General features: G+C 54.2%; 1 protein-coding gene across 6 annotated transcripts; it reads left to right on the forward strand.

Moving 5' to 3' along the window:
* Positions 1-8418: 8418 nt before the first annotated feature.
* DPF1 (double PHD fingers 1) lies at positions 8419-21846 on the forward strand. 6 transcript variants are annotated; one of them, XR_007952365.1, is made up of 12 exons: positions 8419-8517; positions 11606-11766; positions 11883-12044; positions 13448-13575; positions 14092-14181; positions 14777-14855; positions 15183-15314; positions 15935-15985; positions 16600-16719; positions 20058-20170; positions 20336-20487; positions 20662-21846. XR_007952365.1 is itself a non-coding variant. In XM_051989122.1 (12 exons), exons 1-12 carry the CDS (start codon positions 8486-8488, stop codon positions 20730-20732), a joined length of 1221 nt encoding a protein of 406 aa, XP_051845082.1. In that variant the 5' UTR covers positions 8419-8485; the 3' UTR covers positions 20733-21846. The 6 variants fall into 6 exon arrangements, 5 of the variants coding, with proteins under 5 accessions (XP_051845082.1, XP_051845084.1, XP_051845086.1 ...); XM_051989122.1 differs by having other exon boundaries at positions 20406-20487; XM_051989124.1 differs by having other exon boundaries at positions 14095-14181; positions 20406-20487.
* The last annotated feature ends 777 nt before the right edge of the window (positions 21847-22623 follow it).

The following is a 22623-nucleotide window of genomic DNA, read 5'->3' on the forward strand; positions in this document are numbered from 1 at the left end:
AAATCCTCTTCCTGGCCTGGTTTGGCACAAAGAGCTCTGGGATTGAATGGAAGAACTTGAGAACCTTAGGGTTCTTAGGGACCTTGAAGACTGTCATCTTGTTTATTCTCTCATTGATCAAATGGGGGGCCTGGAGCCCAAAGAATGGAAGGGGAGCTGATGAAGGAATACTTTCTTGCTCTAAACAAGTGACCAGGCCAGGACAGTACACACACACACACACACACACACACACACACACAAACACATATACATATACACATTATATATAACACACACACACACACGTGTATATATATATCAGGTATGGTTTTGATGTCTTGAAGTAGAAGGGAAATGCACCAGGTTGGAAGATAAGCAAAATACTACCCCTGTTTTCATAAAGGGAGGGATAGAAGATTCTACAAGCTGTCAATGGAGCTTGATCCCCGGAAGCCAATTCACAATGGACAAAGGAAGCTTTGTGAGCATTTAAAAAGAGGAATGGTACTTCCTTGGAAGCACTACAAATCCTTAAAGAAGCCACAACTGTCTAATCTCATCTCCTCTTTTGATAGGACTCACATCCTGTGATAGGACCACAGACAGGTAAGTCAGAGAAAGGATGGGGAAATAATGTCCACAATGCCCTTGTATTCCAGGGAGGATCACAAGATTGTGGGCTGAGAGCTAGGAGGGACCTTAGAGACTACTGACCTGATTTTACAGGTGAGGAAACTAAGGCATAGAGAGATCAAGTTATTTGCCTAAATCAGACAACTCAAGTCTTACTGACTCCACTCCATGTTCAGTACTCTGTCATCATCATCATCATCAACAACAACATTATTTATATGGATAGCTAGGGGGCACTTTAGTGGATAGAGTGCGGAGTCTGGAGTTAGGAAGACTCATGTTCCTAAATTCAAATCCGGCCTCAGACACTCAGCTGCGTGATCCTGGACAAGTCACTCGCCCTCTCTCAGTTCCTCACCTGTAAAATGAGCTGGAGAAGAAAACAGCAAACCATTCCAGTATTTTTTGCCAAGAAAACCCCAAATGTGGTCACCAAGAGTGGGACATGACCAAAAAAACAACTGAAAAAAGTTTGCAAAAAACTTCCACTCCAATCCAATCCATCTATTGAGTGCCTACTCTATACTAGGTACCGGAGACACAATTAATAAAAAGAAAGAGATCCATCATCAAAGCAGGGAAACAACACACAAAAGAAGTGGGAAGTGGGCAGGAGTTGGGGCAAAAGAGGGTGCTGGGGCACCTTGTTCCCTGAAGTTGAAACTAAGCAGATGCAAAGTGGAGGGAGCTAAGTCCAGTTTCTGCCCTTTATAAAGGAAGGCATGCGGCATTCCAACCCTCCAGTCAGAGAAAGTTGAGGGAGCTTGTGTCAATCAGGGCTGAATGAGCCACACATGCCGAGTTCAGAAGTGATGAGATCACCCTAGGAGGCGAGTCTTGTGTCGTGGAGCTGAAATCGGGCAGAGTAGCAGATGCAAAGTGGACTGGCAATATATTAACAGTTAACATTTGCTGTCTCATTTGATCCCACAGCAGCCCCAAGAAGTAGGTGCTATTGTTTCTATTTACAGCGAGGAAACGAAGGCTGAGAAAAGTGCTATAAACTGTCTTACCCTTCCAACAGTTAAGTCCAAGAACGTCCACTTTGCCACTTGACTACCTCTAGATATGTGGCCAAATCTCTCCTGACGTTCTTCTGGACAAGGTTGGGACATGGAAGTCAGGGGGCCTTTTCTCTCTACTAAACTGGGGACTCCAAGAGGGCAGGGACCAGTTATCACAGAAATTTAATACTCCTCCCAGTACACATAATAAGGACTTACTAAAACTCGGATGCTCTGGCCAACAGCACGCGTAAGAGGAGATGTGGCCGCTGACCTGACCCAAAGAGGGGTGAGGAATAGAACAACCAATTTCTCTCCTTTGCCCATGCTTTCCTGATCACATCAAATTTGCCCAAATATTAGAGTTATCTGTGAATGACTGTCACCTCTTTGAGTATGCTATATATAAGGGCAGAACTTGTGACTTCTTCATCTTCAGGCCTAGAAATGGGCCCTGAACAGAACAGAGGCACCAAAATGATTTTGTGAATATGTGAAGAGTGAATGTCAATCTGGAGGGAGATCTCTAAGTGATGGCTGCCCAGAGCTGTTCTTGTTCCTGTGCTAACATTTAAAAAAATCAGCAATTTGGATAAGTGATTAGGTAGTCCAGGCATGACTCATTTTATTGCTCTTCACAGATACTGTTTTTTTTTTTTTTTTTTTTTTTACAAATTGCCACAGCCACCCCAACCTTCAGCACCTTCCATATCCTGACTAGTCAGCAGCTGATATCATTGCAAGACCTTCCAACGCTAAAAAAAAAATAGCTCACTGAAGGCTTAGATAATGGTTAGAATTTTAAACAGTCATATATTTTATTTTATTTCTTTACAACATAATCTCTTACACTGACTTCTGTTCCGACTTTTCCCCTCCCTCCTTCCCTCCACCCCCTCCCCCAGATGGCAAGCAGTCCTTTACATGTTAAATATGTTACCGTATATCCTAGATACAATATATGTGTGCAGAACTGAACAGTTCTCTTGTTGCACAGGGAGAATTGGATTCAGAAGGTAAAAATAACCCGGGAAGAAAAACCAAAATGCAAACAGTAGTAAAATATTTTAAATTAATTAATGAATTAACTAATTAAGGCTATTGTGTACTATATAGACTGCATTATAGTGTAAATATGACTTTTATACGTGGTGGGAAATAAAAACTGAGTGTGAAGCTGAGTGTGAAGAAGGGAAGAAGGATCCCTCAGCAGGGATTTGGAAATGAAAATCTAGAACCAGGCTTAAGTCAGAGCTGAAGAAGTTTGATAATCATCAGTGTATATAATAAGTGACTTGTTTTGTTGCAATATTCACCTTATTGTGGTGATCTGGAACTGAATCCCCAATCTCTCTGATATATGCCTGAACATACATTCAATTTGCAGATGACATAAGACTGAGAGGGATAAGCTAATATATATATAACAAGATGTTGACAAACTGAAATTATGGATGAAGATTAACGAGATATGATTCAGTCAGGATAAATGGGGACAGGTGGGGTGAGGGGATAGGCAGATTTTAAGGAGATCCACAAAGATTAAACACAGGGAGAGATTCCTAGTTCAGTTCAACATTTGGGGACTCTGTGACAATGTCAATCAATTTGGGTTTCTTAAACACCGACTATAAGAGAGGGCAACTAGGGGCACCGTAGTGGAGAGAACACCAGCCTTGGGTCAGAAAGTCTCTGGCCTTAAACACTTACTAGCTGTGTCACCCTGGATAAGTCACTTCACTCCATTCGCTTCAGTTTCTTTGTCTGTAAAACGACTTGGAGAAGGAAATGGCAAAGCACTCCAGTATCTCTGCCAAGAAAACAACAATTACAACTACTACTGCTAGTGTTCTGTTGCTACTACTGTCACTACTGCTGCTGCTTATACTACTACACGAGAGGCCCTGTATTAGATGCTGGGAATATAAAGAAATGTAAAAGGTAAATGACAATTTCTGTTCTCAGGGAGCTTGTAATTGGGAAAGAAAGCGTGCAAGACCCTAAGTACAAACACGTTTCAAACACAGGATAAATCAGAAATAATCAACAAAGGGAAGGTCCCAGAATTAAGTGGAATTGGAAAAGACTGCAGTAGAAGATAGAATTTTAACTGGCATTTGAAGGAAACCAGAGAATCTAGGAGGTGGAACAAGCCCGGAGAAGGCTCCAGAAATGGGAGACCACTAGAGAAAATGCCCAGAGCTGAGAGACAAAGTGTCCTGCTTGTGCAACATAAAGGAGATTGGCTCACTGATTTGAAGAGTAGTTGGGGAGGAGGAAGGCGTAAGAAGGCTGGAAAAATGAGAAGACAGATTATAAAGAAGTGTGAATACCGACAGAGGAAGAGTCGTTTGATTCTAGAAATGACAGGGAATTTATTCTGGATAATAAAACTGGAGTTTATTCCGCAGGGAGTGGAGTGACATGGTAGAATATTAGTCCTGTAGGAAAATCACCTTGGTAGTTGAAGGGTGGGAAGGAACTTGATGCAGACAGAACTTTCAGGGGGCTCCTGCAACAGTCCAGGTATGATAAGAGCCTGCACGAGAGTGCTAAGGAGAGGAGGTGACCAGAGATATTGTAAAGGGCAGAAATTCAGAAAGTACCCAGTTCGGAGCTGTGTGGTTCTGGGCATGTAAATTCCATGTACTTTGGTTTTCTTGTTTGTAAAAGGAGAATAGTAGCTTGGACCTCCCAGGGTTGGTATAAAAATAGAAGATACAGTAGTATTTAAAGTGTTTTTGCAAACCTTTATGTAAATGTTCATTATTATTTCACGACATTTCAAGGTCACTTGGTCCCAGGAAATTCACACCCAACCTTTCCGCCTTTTCCCCATTTCCACCAGAGTCCCAAACATACTCATGAAAAGGAGAGTGACTAGTTAACTTTTTTTTTTTCTCGAGAGTAAGATACCAGGACCAGTTCTCCCTGCATCGAGCAGCTTCTTTGCCTCTGAACCTGAACTTGAACATCAGGAGCTTTGGGGGGGGGGGGGTGTGGAAAGGGAAGACAGCATTGTCTGGTTTGGGTTTGGGAAGGACCTGTGCCACAAGGTGGCGCCGAGCTTCCGAGCTCCCCGAGGCCCTCCCTAAAAGAAGGCGGCCACAAAAGCAAGTTGTTAACACAACATTCCAAGGGACTTTCCAAGTGAGAACCGGGCCACAAGGGGGAGATAGCACACTATGTTCTGTTGGAATTGCGGGGGAGGGAGGGAGAAGCATGGAAAGTGGGGCACCAAGGACAGGGACAAGGAGCCACCCGAGACTGAGAGTTTTCCTTCAATTGGTGGCCATGAAGATCCGAGGCACGAGGGGAAGGGCTTTGTTTGGGAGTTTTGGGGTTGTTTTTTATTCGTTTTGTGATGGTGAAGTTCATCCTGTTCTCACTCAAGACCAGAGAGATTTTTAGGAGATTGAGTGACGGACACACACACACACACACACACACACACACAGAGGTAGGAGGAGAAGGTGGATGAAAAGGAGGAGGAGGAGGAGGGAGGAGGGAGGAAAGGGAAGAGAAGGAGGAAGAGGAAAAGGAAGAAGGCTGTCTGGCCTAGAAGAAGTCAGTAAGTTCTCAGCCGAAGACCCAGGAGACCGAAAGCATCTTTCTAAGTGAGGAAAGCAACTGAAAAAGAGGGCATGGGGAAAAGGCAGAATAAAAAAAAAGTAAAGTATCAGAGGCTCCATGATGGGATGAGGTTGTTCCTGCCTTTTTCTAGTTTTTTAACTCACCTTTCTACTCCTTACACTGATGATTATCAAACTTCTTCAGCTCTGACTTAAGTCCCCGGTTCTAGATTTTCATTTCCAAATCCCTGCTGAGGGATCTCTCTTCACATCATCGCACTCAGCAGGCTCAGCTAACCAAATAATGAACTGACAAGTACCAACTTTGTGCCCGACACCATACGAGGCACTAGATTTGCAAAGACAAAAATATGACAGCTCCTGCCCTCAAGGAGCTTATATTTGATGGAGGAAAACATGCACAGATATAATGATACTTAAACAAAGACACAAGCTAAAGACTGAGTAATTTCTGGTGGTGAAAGAGGCAGGGAGGCCCTGACTCCGGAGGGATGAGACGAGGCCTCAGCTCACTTTTGGGGGTGCTAAAGGAGCTGGGCTCTGCGAACTGGAGTTTTCAAGAAATAGAACATCATAGACAGGAGAAACAACTGGCACAAAGTCACACATGTGTGAACATCAAGGCCAGAGCATCAGAGATGGCCAGTTGGAGAAGAGCAATAGTGTGCAGTAAGTCTGGAAAGGTAGGTTCAAAGAAGGTTGGGAAGAGATTAAAAAGCCAGCAGTGATCTTAGAGGCAGTGGGGAGTCACTCATTATTGAGCAAGTCAGTAGCATGGTGAGATCTGTACTTTTGTAATATCAAATTGGCTGCTATGTGCTAGATAAAAAGGAACCAAGAACCAGGATCAGCACCTTGGTTATGAAACGTTAATCCCTCCCCTATTCCTTCCATCTTTTCCTCCTCTTCTCTTCCCAGGCTGATGGGAGCTCCCCCCAAAGGCCCAAAGACAATGGGAATAGGGGTGTTATCATGTAGTTTCCCTGTCAGACCATGAACACCCTGAGTATAGTGCCCAACACATGGTATATACTTAATGCTAGTTGTCTGACTGACTGAAAGAATGGGGTCTTGGAATCGTGGCGTGTAACTCCACCTCTAAGTCTCAGACTTTCCCTTTTCCCTTGCTTTATCTCCTTTGTCTATTTCCCTCTGCCTTATTTTTTCATACAGGAACTTTTCCATGAGGTGGGGAACCTCCCAGTTCTGGTGTCCTTAGCTTCCATTGACTTAAGAACTCAAAAGAGTAGAAGCTGGTGGAATAAAGAAGGATTAGATTGGGATGGAATAAAGAAGGATTAGATTGGTTCTGTCGGGTCCCAGGGGATAGAATGTCGACTAGTGGGCAGAACTGCAAAGAATCAGATTTAGTTCTAGGGTTCAGAAAAGCTTCCTAGCAAGGAGAGCTGACCCACAGTGGATTGAGTGGCTTTAAGGAGTGGCATTCTCTTGCCTGAAGAGAGGAAATCCCTTGCCTATGACCACAAGGCAATAATAAGTAATACTGAGGAAAGATGAGCTCTGTCTTCAGACAAACCTGGATGGCCACTGCTTAGAAGTGTAGAGGAGTAGCTTGTTTGGGAATGACTCAGAATCAGGACTGGCTCTGGGTGTCCTGACCATCCCAAAATTGTATGATTCCTCTGGAGGGGAAATCCCCTGAGCATTAAAGCAGACCTAGGGCCTTTTTTAAAGAGGGGGAGGGAATGGGAAAATTTCCCTGGAATAGAGAAAGTATAAGATTAGGATGAAAAGTCCATATATAAGTTGGGGAGGTGGACACACAAAGACACAGAAACACATGGAAACACAACCGGAAGATCTGGTGCAGCAAAGAGCCCAAGGTTTAGGTTTCAAGAGACCTATTTCAATATGTGATGAAGTACAGATCCAATAAGAGGGGTGGATCTCCCACAAAACTTAATTTAAATGCCGGTGTGGAGGGGTTTGTCTCAACTTTCCTTCCCCCAATCCTTTCTGGGGATTCCACTGGCAAAGGATTCAGGATGAAATAAAAAGAGACTTTCCCTCCATTCCTCCATCGGATCGGAGAACTGGACTGGAGGCGGGGAATCGCTGGTCCTTAAGTACCCATGTCCAATTCAGAGGATCCCAGGGCTTCGAACGATTCAGTACTGAGGACAGCTCCCAGGGCCGCCCCCTGCCGGCTGTCTACTCCGGTGCAAGCCCCTGAAGTCAAAAAGGCTCAGGCTGTCCAGCTAGGAGGCAGGCCCAGGTGTTTCCACTCCCACCATAGAGACCTTCTCTCTCCTTGTAGTGTGAACCCCACAGTTTAGTTCTGGATATGTAGTGTTCCCTAAGGGAGGGGGGTGGGGGTGGGGAAAGGAGGGGTGTCGCATCTCTCCAAGCGGATCAGGATTTAGCTAGACATTCAAACCGCTTTCTTTTGCTCAGAGGAAGGAACTGATGAATAGGGAAGGGGGGAGGGGGGACGGGGAAGGAAGGTGTCCAGGGTCACACAGGGAGTAAATAATCGAATTGGAGTTCCAAACCAGGGCTTCTGCCTTCCAACTTTAACTCTCTTGCACTTCGCTGGGCTGAATCTCAGATAAGACACTCACTCTTCTGTGCTCTGGGCCTGCTGGGAGGAAGTCTCCGACAGGAGGTCCTGGCAGACAGGGGGTGGGTACTCCGAGGGGGGGTGCCTACAGAAGGGTGCGTTTGGGGGGCACAGGATTCCCATACATTCTCTCTCCCACGTAGACTGAGTCGGCCGGAAGGGGGACGTGGTGTCTGTGGGAGAGCTCCAGGGAAAGGATGCTCCGGCCTTCTCCGGCACTCCCCGCCCGGTACCTCGGCTGCCCAATCGGCGCCCTGGGGGAGTGGGCAACCCGCAGGGCAGCCGGGATTTGGAGTTCTCCCAGGTTGGCCCCCTCCCCACCCGGGTGTTTGGGAGAACTCCATCTCCCAACGTCCCTCGGGAGGTGCGGGGATTGGCAGACCCAGCCCACCCCTTTCCCCCTCCCCCGTGCCCCCCTTCAGTCCCCGATCCCCTCCCCCCTCCTCCTTGGCCACGGCCCCGCCCCCCGGCCCCGCCCCTCCCCTCACCGCAGCCGAAGAATGAATGAAATTGTAGCGCGCTGGGCGGCGGAGCAGGAGCAGGAGGAGGAGGCGGCGGCAGCGGCAGCGGCGGCGGCGGCGGCGGCGGCGGCGGCGGGGGTCGGGCACGGCCAGCGGAGCGCGGGGCCCCGGGGGGCCGGAGCCGGGTCCCGAGGGCCGAGCGGCTGCGGCGCCGGGGGCGGGGAGCGGGCCATGGCCACCGCCATCCAGAACCCCCTCAAGTCGTGAGTCTCCCCCTTCCATCCCATCCTCCCTCCCTCCCTCCCTCCCTCCCTCCTCCCACCGGGCACGGGGCTGGGCACGGCGGGCAGAGCAGGGACAGCAACCCTGGAGCCTTGTGTCTGCCCCATTTCCCTTCCTGGAGATTGATGGGTGCCACTGACACCTGGGCGCCCTCCGCCTCCCTCCCCCCCTCCCCGCCCAAACCCTGGGATTGATAGGAGCGGGGGATTATTGGGAGGGGGCGGGGGGATGGGCACGGTTGGCAGCCAAACTCGTCCCCCCTCCACCTTCCAGGCCGTCTCTATTGTCGCCACCCTCAGTGCAGGAATTTGCAGATCCCCGAGTTCGGGCTGGGGGCGGGAAGGGAAGTGGATCTGCTTCGGGGGTGGGGGGCTTCATCCCCTCCCCCCAACCCTAGGCAGTGGTTCTGGGACTCAATACCCTGCCAGCTTCCGAGGCTGGAGAAGGGAACTGGGAGCCGGAACCGCCTGGGTTCCCCCCCAACTGTGGACCCTTCGGTATAGCGGGGCGGGGGCGCCCCCTTCCCTTGCTCCACTGGCTCCTCCCCCAGGAGTGACAGGCGCGTGCCCGGCAGAGGGGGAGGAGGCTGGGGAGTGGCGCGTGCCCGTGGGTTCTCGGGGACGCGGAGGCGCACAAAGGGGCCCCGGGACAGCCCCCCTCCCCGGCCCACCCCGTGCGCTTGGCCTTGACCTTGGGGTTGAAAGAGTGCGAGGGTCAGAACGAGGCCGCGTGAGACCGAGGGAAAGCAGCAGGAGGGATGGGGGTTCCTGGGCTTCCTGGAAGTCTCTGATCCCTGTCTTTTCTATTTCTGTCCCTGGGAGAGCTGGAGGCTGGGGGCCGGGCCACCGAAGGTGTGTGTGTGTGTGATGTGGGGGAGAGTAGGGGGCTTCCGTGCCCGCGCCAGCACGTGTGGCCCGTGTGCGCGCTCTGCGGGTCTGTTTGCACCCCGGCTGCTTGCAAGCTCCCGTGTGTCTGTGATTGTGTGGGGGGTTCTGTGCGTGTGAATCCGGAGGCCTTGCCGTGTGTGTGCGTGTGTGGAGGGTGCCAGTTGTCTGTGTGTATGTCTCTTGTGTAAATGTGTCGCCAGCGTTCTGTGCGGCTCCATCAATGTGATTGTTGCAGGCGTCCGTCTTGAGGGTTGTGTCACCGTGGGTGGGGGTGGGGTTGTGCCAACGGGACCCCGGGTGTCTCTAAAGGTATATGCGGTTCACACACGCACCCACTACACACAGTGCCCACGTCAGTGCCAAGAAAAGAGGCTGTTTCCGGATTTTCACCTGGTCCAGGCCTCACGCCACCCTGTCCCCATCCCCCACCAGCCGCCGGGGCCTCTCCTTCCCAGGGCCAGACCTAGATTTGGCCTCTAGTGACAGCCCCGACCCCCCTCCTCCACCTTCCGCCCCGCCGCCCCCGCACTACATTTCCCAGCATGCCCCGGGGAGTCCCTCTCCCCCCCCCACGTTGGTGGATGTCCCCGCCCCCACCCCCACCCTGAGAATGAATGGAGTGGCCGCCAGGGCCAGGGCGCTGCAGACCCCGGAGCTCTGAGGTGACCGGGCCAGGGTCGGGCCAGGTGCAAGATGGCCACGGTCAACCCCAGCCCAGTCCGGTGGTGAGCCCGGCGCCTCCGCCCCATCCCATCGTGCAGGGCGGGGGCTGCAGAGCGTGTGTCTCGGAGTGGGATTGTGTGTGTGAGTGTGTGTGTGTGTGCGTGTGTGTTGGGGAGGATTGGGATCGCGTCTCCTGTGGTCATCTCAGTGTGCTTTTCTCGTGTGGCTGTGTGTGTCCGGAGATCCGTGCGCTTGTGCATTCATCTCGGTGGGTTGCGTTACCAGAGGTTTGGTCTTCTGTAAATCTTCAAGTGGCATTGTGTTAATCTGTGCATCCCACAACAATTCAACAAACGCCTACCGCCCTCCTACTGTGTACAAGGCCTCCGGTGGGATTGTCATTCGGGGAGTCTCAGTGTCCTCATCTGTCTAATGGGGCTGCGAATTCCTCCGCTCCGGGTCTCCGGGCCGAAGGAGGCGGAGGAACTGTTTTCTTTCGGGGTCAGGTGTGCAATTGCGTGACCCCTTGACCCGAATTTGGGGTTGTGGAGGTGAAACAATGGGATCCAATTAGCCGATCGCCAAAATCCTTTCCGTTTCGCGATTCCCGGGGAAGGGGGAAGTGAGGCTAGGCGCGGGGAGGGCGGTAACTGTCTGATTTTGTGTCCTCCGGGTACGACCGAGCGGAGGGGTAGTCTACGCTGTGTATATACGCGTGTATGGTGTGTGGGGGGCGTAGTAGGAGAGTTAAGGGGGGGCAGGGACAGAGCCGGCGCTCCCCCCTCCCCCCGGGGGCCTTCGCGCTGCCGGGGATGCCTGCGGGCGTGGGCACCACCTAGCGCTCAGTCGTTGGGGAGAGAGGGTCAGCTGTCTGAGCCAGGGAAGGGGAGGGCAGGGCTCTGCCCCTCTCTCCGCCCACTGGCGCCCGCCCAGGCGAGATCCCAGCCCCAAGCTCCTCCTCCTTCTTCCCAGCTTAACCAGTCCGCGACTCCCAAAGTTTCTGGGCCGCCACACTTTGGGGGCCACGGCCCCCGTCCCAGCGCCGCAGCACAATCTAGATGTTCAAGAGCCGAGCCTCTGCTTTTCTGCGCCTCCCGTGCACCCCAAGCCTAAGTCTAGCACCTCCAGCTTTTCAGTTCCCCGCCCCTCCCGCTGCGTTCCAGCTGGCTCCATACATTCTCCACCGGGACCTAGGGGTGCTGCTCCCAGACGCCCCCAGTGACCCGGCCATACTGTCCCAGGGCCTTCCGAAGCCCTAGGCGCCTGGGTCCCGGAGTCCACCCGGGCGTTTGCACCGGATCCAGGGGTTCCGGTGTCTCTTCCCCCCCCTCCCGCCCCCCACGACGTCCCGGGGCATTTCCCGGAGCCTTGCGCCAGACAGGGGTTCCAGTGCCCCCTCCCCCGCCTCCCGACGTCCCGGGGCGCTCCCAGAGGTTCGCACTAGCCTCGAGTTCGGGTGCCCCAGGCCCAAGTCCGGGGCATCTGCTCGGCTGACCCGGTGCGCTCTGCCTCCCCGCAGCCTGGGCGAGGATTTCTACCGCGAGGCCATCGAGCACTGCCGCAGCTACAACGCGCGCCTGTGCGCCGAGCGGAGCATGCGTCTGCCCTTCCTCGACTCGCAGACCGGGGTGGCCCAGAACAACTGCTACATCTGGATGGAGAAGACTCACCGCGGGCCGGGTGAGGGGGCGGGGCCTCGCCGGGAGGGGCGGGGCCCGGGGCGGGGCCGGCGGAGGGGAGAAAGCGAGGGAGGGGGAGGCAGAAGCTTCAACAGCCTGGGCCCCTGTCCTCCCCAGGTCTGGCCCCTGGACAGATCTACACTTACCCGGCCCGTTGCTGGAGGAAGAAACGGAGACTCAATATCCTGGAGGACCCCAGGCTGCGGCCCTGCGAGTACAAGATCGGTCCGTGGGGGGCCCCCAGCCCAGCCCCTGCCCCCAGTGTGAGCGTGGCCCAGCGTGAGCACCTGAGCCTATGTCTGAGCGTGTGCGGCCCCCAGGGCCCCGTGTTGGTGGTATTGAGTCTGGGGAGGGGGCTCGCGGGGGCTGAGGTCCTAGAGCGTCAATCGTAGCTTGAGAGCCAAGGGAACTTTAATCCGAGGTCACACGGATGGAAAGGAAGAGGAAGGCTTTGGACCAAGAACTCTGGGCTTGGTTACACAGTATCTGACTGTAACTGGCGGTCAGAGGCCTTGCTAGTGTTGCAGTCAGGGAGATCTGAACTCAAATCCCGCCCCAGACCCTCGGGGTGAGATCTTGGGCAAGTTTCCTCCACCGGAAAATAAGAATAGCACTTGTAGTCCATAGGGTGGTTTTGAAGCTCCAGTGAGATAATGTGTGTAAAACACCTCAAAGAGCTAGATGGGAGCCATCCTGAAAGTGTGATTGTACCTGTGTGGTTGTGGGTGCGAGCGTCTGTGACTGTGTGTGTGAGTGTGTGGTGGGTGTGTGGTTATATCATGGTGGTGTGATTGTGTATAATTGTGTGTGCGAGTGTGTGTGTGTGTGTGTGGTGGGTATGTGTGTGTGTGTGTGGTGGGTGTGAGTGTGTGGTGGGTATGAGTGTGTGTGTGGTGGGTGTGAGTGTGTGTGGTGGGTGTGAGTGTGTGTGGTGGGTGTGAGTGTGTGTGTGTGGTGGGTGTGAGTGTGTATGTATGTGTATGGTGGGTGTGAGTGTGTGTGGTGGGTGTGAGTGTGTGTGAGTGTGTGGTGGGTGTGAGTGTGTGCGAGTGTCTCTGTGAGTGTGGGATGGTGTGTGATTGTATGTGTGCTTGTATATAATTGTGTGTGTGTGGTAGTGTGTGCGAGTGTGTGTGTAGTGGGTATGAGTGTGTGTGTGGTGGGTGTGAGTGTGTATGTATGTGTGTGGTGAGTGTGAGCGTGTGGTGGGTATGAATGTGTGTGTGTGTGGTGGGTGTGAGTGTGTGTGTGTGGTGGGTGTGAGTGTGTAGGGTAGAGAGGAGAGGGAGTGTAAAGAAAGGGAGGAGGGAGGAAAAAGGAATGGGAGAGAGGGAGAGAGAGAAGGAGAAGGGGAAAAAGAAGTGTAAGGGAGAGAGAGAATGAGAGAGACGGAAAAGACAGAGACAGGAGAAAGACAGGAGAGGCAGACACAGATGAGAGATAGTAGAAAGACACACAGATAGAGAAGAAAGAGAGGAGAGACAGAGACAGAGAAAGACAGAGAGAAACAGGGACAAGATGAGAGATAGGAGACAGAGAGAGGTAGGAGAGATAGAAAGAGATAGGAGACAGATAAAGAGATGAGAGAAACAGAGAGGGAGGAGAGAAAGAGGAGACAGAGAAAGGGGGTCCCTAGCAAATAATCTTTCTTTGACCCTCCCTGTTTCCCACCCTTCCCCCAGACTGTGAAACACCTCTGAAGAAGGAGGGGGGTCTCCCTGAAGGGCCAGTCCTGGAGGCCCTACTGTGTGCAGAGACAGGAGAAAAGAAAATAGAACTGAAGGAAGAAGAAACCATCATGGACTGTCAGGTGGGGTGCCCTTAAAGGGCAGGTGTCCCACAAGTCCCTCCTCCCAGTTAGTTTTGGGTTACCACCCAAGATCTCCCTCCAGCCTGCACGCCCCAGATCGTCCTGATCATCTTCCCAAGATGTCCCTCTCCTGCTCCAAAAACATCCTTGATTGCCACCATCTGTAAGAGATCTGCATCCCTGCCTTGCCTTCAGGCTCAGGGGTCTCCGCCCTCCCAGGGGATCTCCTCACCCAGTTCCTTGTGTACTTTTCGGCCTGTCCGGTCCTTTGGGTTCCAGCTGAGACCCCCTTTCTGGTTTCCCTTGAAGCAGCCTGAGCCTTGCTTTAGCTCCTTGTGCCTTCCAGGGCATTCTCTGCCCCCCGTTTTCATTCCGAGAGCCCTTTTGCTGCCCTCCTCCCCGGCTTGGGGCGGCTCACACTTCCCCAGCTCTTCTCCATCGGCCCTGCCGCTGCTGCCCTGTGGGCGGCCCTGTAAAGCGTCCCTTCCCTGAACACCCGTCTTTCCTCCCGCCCAGAAGCAGCAGATGTTAGAATTTCCCCACGAGCTTGAGGTGGAAGATCTGGAAGATGACATTCCTCGCCGCAAGAACAAAGCCAAGGGGAAGGTAGCTGGGACACTCGTCCCCCCATCCCTTCCCACCCCTCAAAGGCCCACTCTGTTTCCCGCCGAGGTCTGATTCTTTTCTAGAACTTTCCTAGGCCGACCAAGGAGCCCCATTTTCCGCCTGGGGCCTCCCTCTCTCCCCCAACGGCTCCCCGCTCTACCTTTGCTCCATTTCCCAGCCCGGGATGTTGGCTCTTGTTGCCCCCGGCCTGGGGTCTGCTCTGCCCAGCTTCTTCCCCTAGGACGGTAGGGACCCAGAGGAAGTCAGAGACCTTCCAGACCCAACATCTGACAGTTTGGGAAACTGAGATCAAGCACGGTGAAGTGACCGCCGCCATGACCCAGTCTTTAAACGATAGTGCTAGGGCTGGAGACCAGCACCTCTGGGAGGCCCCAGGACCACTCCCTTCCCCGCAGCATCCCCCCAGGCTTCGGCCCTGTCCAGCTCCCGACCATCCCGGGACGGCCCTAGCCATTTCTCCCATTTCTCCCTTGGACCTGCTCTTTCCTCCCAGTGTTTCCCCCGTCCAGACTGCTGTCCTTCCAGCTCCTTCCGCTGCCCCTCGTCCCAGCCCCTGTCTCGGTTATTTTTGCAGGCCTACGGCATTGGGGGGCTTCGGAAACGCCAAGACACGACCTCCCTGGAGGACAGGGACAAGCCGTATGTCTGCGATAGTGAGTCCCTTTGAGGTGTGGGGAGGAGGAGAGGGCCCCCAGAGCCTCCCCGACTTGGGCTGAGGGCTAACGGTGGAGGGTCAGGGATGAGCCCGGGAGGGGCGTGGGGCAGCTCTGCTTCCCCAAGGAGGGGAGGGCAGGGCCCAAGTTCCCACAGCAGCCTCTTTTCTGGGGGCCGGGGAGGGGGGGGGTCACCCTGCTGGGGGGACCTTCAGCGTGGGGGCAAGGCCGGATCGAGCCCCGCGGAGGCTCTAGGGCGGGGGCGGGCAGGGGGTGGCGGGGTCAGGTCTGATCAGCCCCCTCCCTTCCCCACCCCCCACCCCTCAGTCTGCGGGAAACGTTATAAGAACCGCCCGGGTCTGAGCTACCACTACACCCACACCCACCTGGCAGAAGAGGAGGGCGAGGAGAACGCGGAACGGCACGCCCTGCCCTTCCACCGGAAAAACAACCACAAGCGTGAGCGGGGGCAGGGCCCGGGGGGCGTCAGGAGCGGCCCAGGGGCCGGGCCGGGCGGGGGCTCCCGCCTCCCTCCCCAACTTGGGGAGCTGGCACGGCGCGTGGCCGCCGGCACCAGCCTGGGGGTTTCCATGGCAACCAGCCCTCTCCCTGGCCCGGGCGGAAGATTTCTGGGCCTGATTTATTGCTTCAATTAGAGATGGGGAGGGGGGTGGGGAGATGACAATGGGGGGTGATGGATGATTTCCCCACACGCGCTCCACTGCAGCCTCCTTCCCTCCCTCCTCTTGGGCCTGGGGGCACCTGGGGAAGCCCCCGGCTTCATGCCCGCGCAGCCCTGGGGGCGGCTGGAGCTCCAGCGCCCTGCCTGCCTGCGCTAACCGGGGCGGGGCTGGGAGCCAGGGCTGGGCCCCAGGGGCCCCCTCGGCCTTGCCCAGGGCCCGTCCCCCCTCAGCTGGCCGGGCTCCCCCTTCCTGCCCCTCTGCGCCCGGCTCGGGGTGAGTCTGGGGGTGGCTCCGGCCCAGCCTCTGCCCTCCTCCCGCCCACCCGCAGCCCCGCCCCGGGGAGGAGGGCACCCAGGGTGCCCGGGCCGGCGCCAAGGCCTTTCTCTGCCTCCCCAGAGTTCTACAAAGAACTGGCTTGGATTCCTGAAGCCCAAAGAAAGCACACAGGTAACCTGCCTCGAGCTCCCCCCAGCTGCCCCTTCCTCCACCGGGGAGACGGCAGAGACAGGGAGAGACGGGGACAGAGACAGAGATAGAGAGACAGAGACAGAGATAAAGAGAGACAGAGACAGAGAGGGACAGAGACAGAGAGACACAGGGACAAAGACAGGACACAGGGATACACAGAATAAAGAGGAACAGAGACAGAGAGATGGTCACAGGGACAGAGAGAGAAACAGATGGAGACTGAGAGACATAGAGAGAGAAAAAGAAATAGACACAGGGACAGAGATAGATTAAGAGACACAGAAATAGAGACAGATAAACAGAAACACAGAGACACAAAGAGAGAGATAAAGAGACAGATGCAAGCACAGGGACAGATGCAGAGATAAAGAGATAGAGACACAGACTGAGACAGTGAGAGATACAGAGACAGTGAGTCAGAGACAGAGACAGAGACAGTGAGTGAGAGAGACAGGTGGAGAAAGGCAGGCACCCAGAGGCAGAGCCTGCAGCAGGGAGGGGGTGGGAGAGGCAGGGGAAGGTGGGGGGGCACCTGGCTGGGAGCTGCCTGGTCCTGCAGCTAGAACCTCCCAAGCCTTCCCGATGTCTTTCAGCTAAGAAGGCTCCAGACGGCACAGTGATCCCCAATGGCTACTGTGACTTCTGTCTGGGCGGTTCCAAAAAGACGGGGTGTCCTGAGGACCTCATTTCCTGTGCTGACTGTGGCCGATCGGGTAACCCCCTGTCCTCCCCCCGGCCCCTAGAGGTGCCCAGCTGGGCCCGAGGTGCCCGGAGAAGGCGTTGGGGATCAGGCATTCTCGCGGGAAGGCTCCGTTTACACGTGTGGGTGAACACGGCCCCCGTCACCCCCTTTAGTCTGGGGTTCTCCGAGGCGGCGCTGGGGGACTCACACACTAGTGGCCCCTCCCTCCTAGAGCAAGTTCCAGGAATCTCCTTCCTTGAGCCTCAGTTTCCCCCATCTATAAAATCAGCCAGAGATCAGATGGGAATAAACATTTATGTAGCACCTACTGTGTGCCAGGCACTGTACTAAGCACCTTGCAAATATCCTCTCATTTGGTTCTCACGGCCACCCTGGGAGGTAGGTGCTATTATTATCCCCATTTTGCAGGTGAGGAAACTGAGGCAAAGAGGTGAAATGACTTGCCCAGGGTCACCTAACCAGTAAGTTTCAGGCCCAGTGCTCTAGTCCCTGCACCACCAAGCTGCCTCTTGGTGGCATCCAGGGGTCCTCCCAGCTCTAAATGTCCGCTCTTCACATTTGCTGTTTCTACAGGTAAAGCTAGAGAACTTTAGAACTGGGAGGAGTTTTTAGAGGCTGGACCCCATTATCCTACAGGAAAACAGGAAGTAGCTCGCCCCAGGTCCTGGAGAGTGACTTTGGGCTAACTGGTAGTCAGGATTAGAACCCGAGACTTGTGACTGAGGCAGGGACCTCATTGCTTCAAAGGGTGATTTAGTGGGGACAGGGAAGCAACCCCCATGCCCAGACACCCGGAAGAAGAACTGCCATAGGGATCCCGGAATCATTAGGAAAAGGGGCTCGGGGCCTCGAGGATGGCCGATCATTTGACAGAGGTGTAAACTGAGGCAGGGAACGTGATCATAGAGCTAGTAAGGGACTCAAAGCCAGGGTTTTAACTAACTCAGACTTATGGAGGGGACCCCAGGGGGCTGCTGGTTTATCCTTTTTATTCTACAGATAAAGGAACTGAGAAATAAATTATATATATATATGTACACCATATATATAGTACAATATACCACATATATACTATACTAATATATACACTATATATTATACTACATATAGTATGATATATATGTAGTATAAATATATACACTATATATATAGGTGAAGGAACTATTAAAATATATATACAATACATATAGTACAATATACCACAGATATAGTATAATATACCACATATATACACTATATATAATACTATATAGATAGCATAAATATATAAACTATAGGTAAAGGAACTGAGAAATAAATTATATATATATATACACCATATATATATATATACACACCATATATAGTACAATATACCACATATATGCTATACTAATATATACACTATATATTACACTACATATAGTATGATATATATGTAGTATAAATATATACACTATATATATAGGCGAAGGAACTATTAAAATATATATACAATACATATATAGTACAATATACCACAGATATAGTATAATATACCACATATATACACTATATATAATACTATATATATAGCATAAATATATAAACTATAGGTAAAGGAACTGAGAAATAAATTATATATATATATATATATACACCATATATATATATACATACCATATATAGTACAATATACCACATATATGCTATACTAATATATACACTATATATTACACTACATATAGTATGATATATATGTAGTATAAATATATACACTATATATATAGGTGAAGGAACTATTAAAATATATATACACAATATGTACATAGTATAATATACCACATATATACACTATATATAATACTATATATATAGCATAAATATATAAACTATAGGTAAAGGAACTGAGAAATAAATTATATATATATATATACACCATATATATATATACATACCATATATAGTACAATATACCACATATATGCTATACTAATATATACACTATATATTATACTACATATAGTATGATATATATGTAGTATAAATATATACACTATATATGTAGGTGAAGGAACTATTAAAATATATATACAATACATATATAGTATAATATACCACATATATACTATACTAATATATACACTATATATTATACTACATATAGTATGATATATATGTAGTATAAATATATACACTATATATGTAGGTGAAGGAACTATTAAAATATATATACAATATGTACATAGTATAATATACCACATATATACACTATATATATACTATATATAGTATGACATATATATAGCATAAATATATAAACTATACGTAGGTAAAGGAACTGATTATATATATATTTATATATACCACACACCTATATATACACTGTATATTATACCAGGTGCAGTACAACTCTCCACACTCTCTACATCTATAGGTAGAGGAACTGTCAGACATGCCATGTGATAGGACACATTATATACTCTGCTGTTATGTACATTTGACATATATGTGCGCATCTGACATGACTACGTACAACTGCGCTGCGGCTATGAGTGAAGGAACTGACAAATACATAGTGTGACAGCGTTTGTACATAGAACATATTATGCCACATAGCAGACAGACAGCCTAACTCCTACAGCACAGCCGTACCCCGTGTATGGGGGAGGGGCCGCGGAGCAGAGTGGGACCGGGCCTGGGCAGCTTTCTCCCGAGGGGACCCGAGGCTCCCGGCCGGGAAGGCGCCGCTGGGGAGGGGGAGGGGAGCCCCGCTGGGGAGGAGAGCCCCGCTGGGGAGGGGGAGGGGAGCCCCGCTGGAGAGGGGGAGGGGAGCCCCGCTGGAGAGGGGGAGGGGAGCCCCGTGGGGGAGGAGAGCCTCACTGGGGAGGGGGAGGGGAGCCCCGCGGGAGAGGGGGAGGGGAGCCCCGCGGGAGAGGGGGAGGGGAGCCCCGTGGGGGAGGAGAGCCTCGCTGGGGAGGGGGAGGGGAGCCCCGCTGGAGAGGGGGAGGGGAGCCCTGCGGGAGAGGGGGAGGGGAGCCCCGCGGGAGAGGGGGAGGGGAGCCCCGAGGGGGAGGGGAGCCCCGCGGGGGAGGAGAGCCTCGCTGGGGAGGGGGAGGGGAGCCCCGCTGGAGAGGGGGAGGGGAGCCCCGCGGGAGAGGGGGAGGGGAGCCCCGCGGGGGAGGGGGAGGGGAGCCCCGCGGGAGAGGGGGAGGGGGAGGAGAGCCTCGCTGGGGAGGGGAAGGGGAGTCCCGCGGGGGAGGGGGAAAGGAGCCCCGCGGAGGAGGGGGGAGCGAGCCCCAGGAGCACAGCGGGGCGAGAGGAGGGGGCGGGGCGGCCGCCTCCAGCACGCGGGGACACTGAGCCCACTCTGGACCCCCCTCCCTCCAGGTCACCCCTCCTGTTTACAGTTCACGGTGAACATGACGGCAGCTGTGAGGACGTACCGCTGGCAGTGCATCGAGTGCAAGTCCTGCAGCTTGTGCGGCACTTCGGAGAATGATGTGAGTGCCCCCGCCCTCCCCCGGGGGCCTGCCCGGGTCCGGGCGCGAGGGAGAGCCCCGGCGCCTGAGGCCCCCCGGGCCTGGGGAGGGGACGGCGGCCCGAGCCCGCAGTGTCCCGGAGGCCCGGCGCCCCGGGCTGAGCCTCCCCCCCCCCCCGCCCCCCAGGGCCTCCGGCGCCCCCCCTCCCGCCTGCCCCCTGCCGCCGGGTGCCAGCCGCATGGGTCTCGCCCTCCAGGACCAGCTGCTATTCTGTGACGACTGTGACCGTGGCTACCACATGTACTGCCTGAGCCCCCCCATGGCGGAGCCCCCGGAAGGTGAGCGCGGAGCCGGGGGCGGGGCGAGGCCGGGAGGGGGCGGGGCCGCGACCGAGGAGGAGCGGGGCCGAGGCCGGGGCGGGGGCGGGGCCGAGGCCGGGGAGGGGCGGGCCGGGAGGGGACGTCCGGACGCCGGGACCTTCCCGTCTGGCTGACCCAACGGCGTCCCCGCAGGAAGCTGGAGCTGTCACCTGTGTCTCCGGCACCTGAAGGAAAAGGCATCGGCCTACATCACCCTCACCTAGGCCCGGCCCCCCCTCGCCCCTTCCCTCGCCTGCCCATCCCCCCCTTCCTGACTCTGAGCCCCACCCCCAGGCTGGGGCCCCCCACGGGCCGGGTTCCCTTCCCCCGCCGAGGGGAGTATGTGCCAGCTCCAGCCCCCTCCCCCCTGGGCGGGGAAGCTCGCCCTGCCCCCACTCCTGGACGGCGGGGGCTGGGGATGCTGCTCTCCTCAAAGCCATAACCTGCCTCCGGGCGGGCACTAGGGGGCGGGCACCGGCTAGGGAGGGGTAGGGGCATGGATGGAGCCTTTTTCTAGAGAAAAAGACAAAAAGTTAAAAAAAAAAAAAAAAAGACAAAGTAATATATACAGAGAGACCTATACACCTTGGTGGGCCTGGATGGCGGGCACCTCCCCCCCAGTTTCCCACGGGGCTCTGACCTGGGCCCGCCGCCCGCCGGCCCCTCTCCCCTAATTCTCTGGGGAAGCTGGCGGCTCGGGCTCACCCTGGGGGCCCACCCCAGTAGCGGGCACCGTTTCCCACCTCATGCTCTGGGAGGCAGGCGCCATGCTTGCCCCTTTTCGGCCTGCCCCCTGCCCCTTCCCGCGGTGCCCGCCGTGGGCGTTGCATGATGTGAACTATGGTTTTTCAAGTCCTGTTCCCCTGCCCCCTCCTTGTGCCCGCTCCCCCATGCCCACTGCAAACTGTGGGCAGGGGCCGGGCAAGGCGGGCCCCGGCGCTCGCCAGAATGAGAAGCACAGAGTTTGCACCCGGACTGGTTTTTTTCTCCCCATCCCCATCCCCTCGCCAGGCAAGGACCAGACCCCTTGGCAAGGGGAGTCCCCTGAAACCTGATGCCCGTCTTGAGGGCGGTTGGCGAGGGGGGCAGCTGTTTCTTGTGGTCGTGTGTGTTTCATTGTTGGGGTATCCAAAAGACACTGGGTTTCCTGGGCAAGTGGGCAAGGCCAGGGAGAGGGGGGGTCCTGGGGGGCCAGGGCGCCATGGGCTGGCCCTGGCTTCCTGGCACCATGGCCCCATCCCCCCAGCTCCCTGTACAGCCTGTGCCCCCCCTTGCCTGCCTCTCCTGTGGATCACCCTGTTCTGTGTATTAAACTGGGCTTGGCCCTGCTGCGCCCTGGCCGATGCCTCCTTCTGTGGGCGCCCGAGGGGGGGAATTGGGGGGGCCGGGGCCCCATCCGGCTTTTGTCTGCTGCTCTTCCCTAACTCCTCCAGAGTCTCCTCGTCTCTTTCCCGACACCCCCCCTCCCTGGCAGCACCTTCTCCAACCCCCCCAGTGCCCTCCCCCCACCCCACCCCCAGCCTCCTCCCGTCACCCCTCCCCCATTCTCCCCAGGAGTCATCCTCATCCATCCCCTTCCCTGCCTTCTCCCGGTCTTTCCCTATCACCCTGCCGGCCCCATTTCCCTTGCCTTTCCCCCTCCCCCTCCCTCTCTCCTTGTCTCCCCATCTTCCTCCAATCCTCATCTCTTCTCCCTGCTTCTCCCCGTCCCCCACCCCCTCCTGCCTTGCTGGGAAGAGAAGGGAAGGAATGGGGGGATGGGGTGAGAGAGACTGCAGCACCCCCACCCCATCCCCCCCTCCTCACACACACACACCCAACCAGCTGTGGTCGCCCTGGCAACGGGCAGCTGCTGCAGCAAGAGACAGACAGAGGGTGGGAAGTGGGAGAAGGGATGGGGGGGCAGGGAGAGCAGCAACCGCCCCAGTTCTGTCCGGGGTCCCCGGCCCTGCCCCTCCGTCAGTATTCTAGCCCTACTGTGTGCAGCTCGCTGCCGCTGGGCAGAGCCGGGCTGTGTGTAGGCAGCAACCCATCCTCCACCCCCCACCCCCCAAGAGCCAAGGGTAGGGCAAAGGAGGGGGAGGGGGGAGGGGAGAGAGACAGGTTGGGAAGAGC

The sequence above is a fragment of the Antechinus flavipes genome, chromosome 3 (genome assembly GCF_016432865.1).
Source record: "Antechinus flavipes isolate AdamAnt ecotype Samford, QLD, Australia chromosome 3, AdamAnt_v2, whole genome shotgun sequence".
Taxonomy (NCBI): Eukaryota; Metazoa; Chordata; class Mammalia; order Dasyuromorphia; family Dasyuridae; genus Antechinus; species Antechinus flavipes.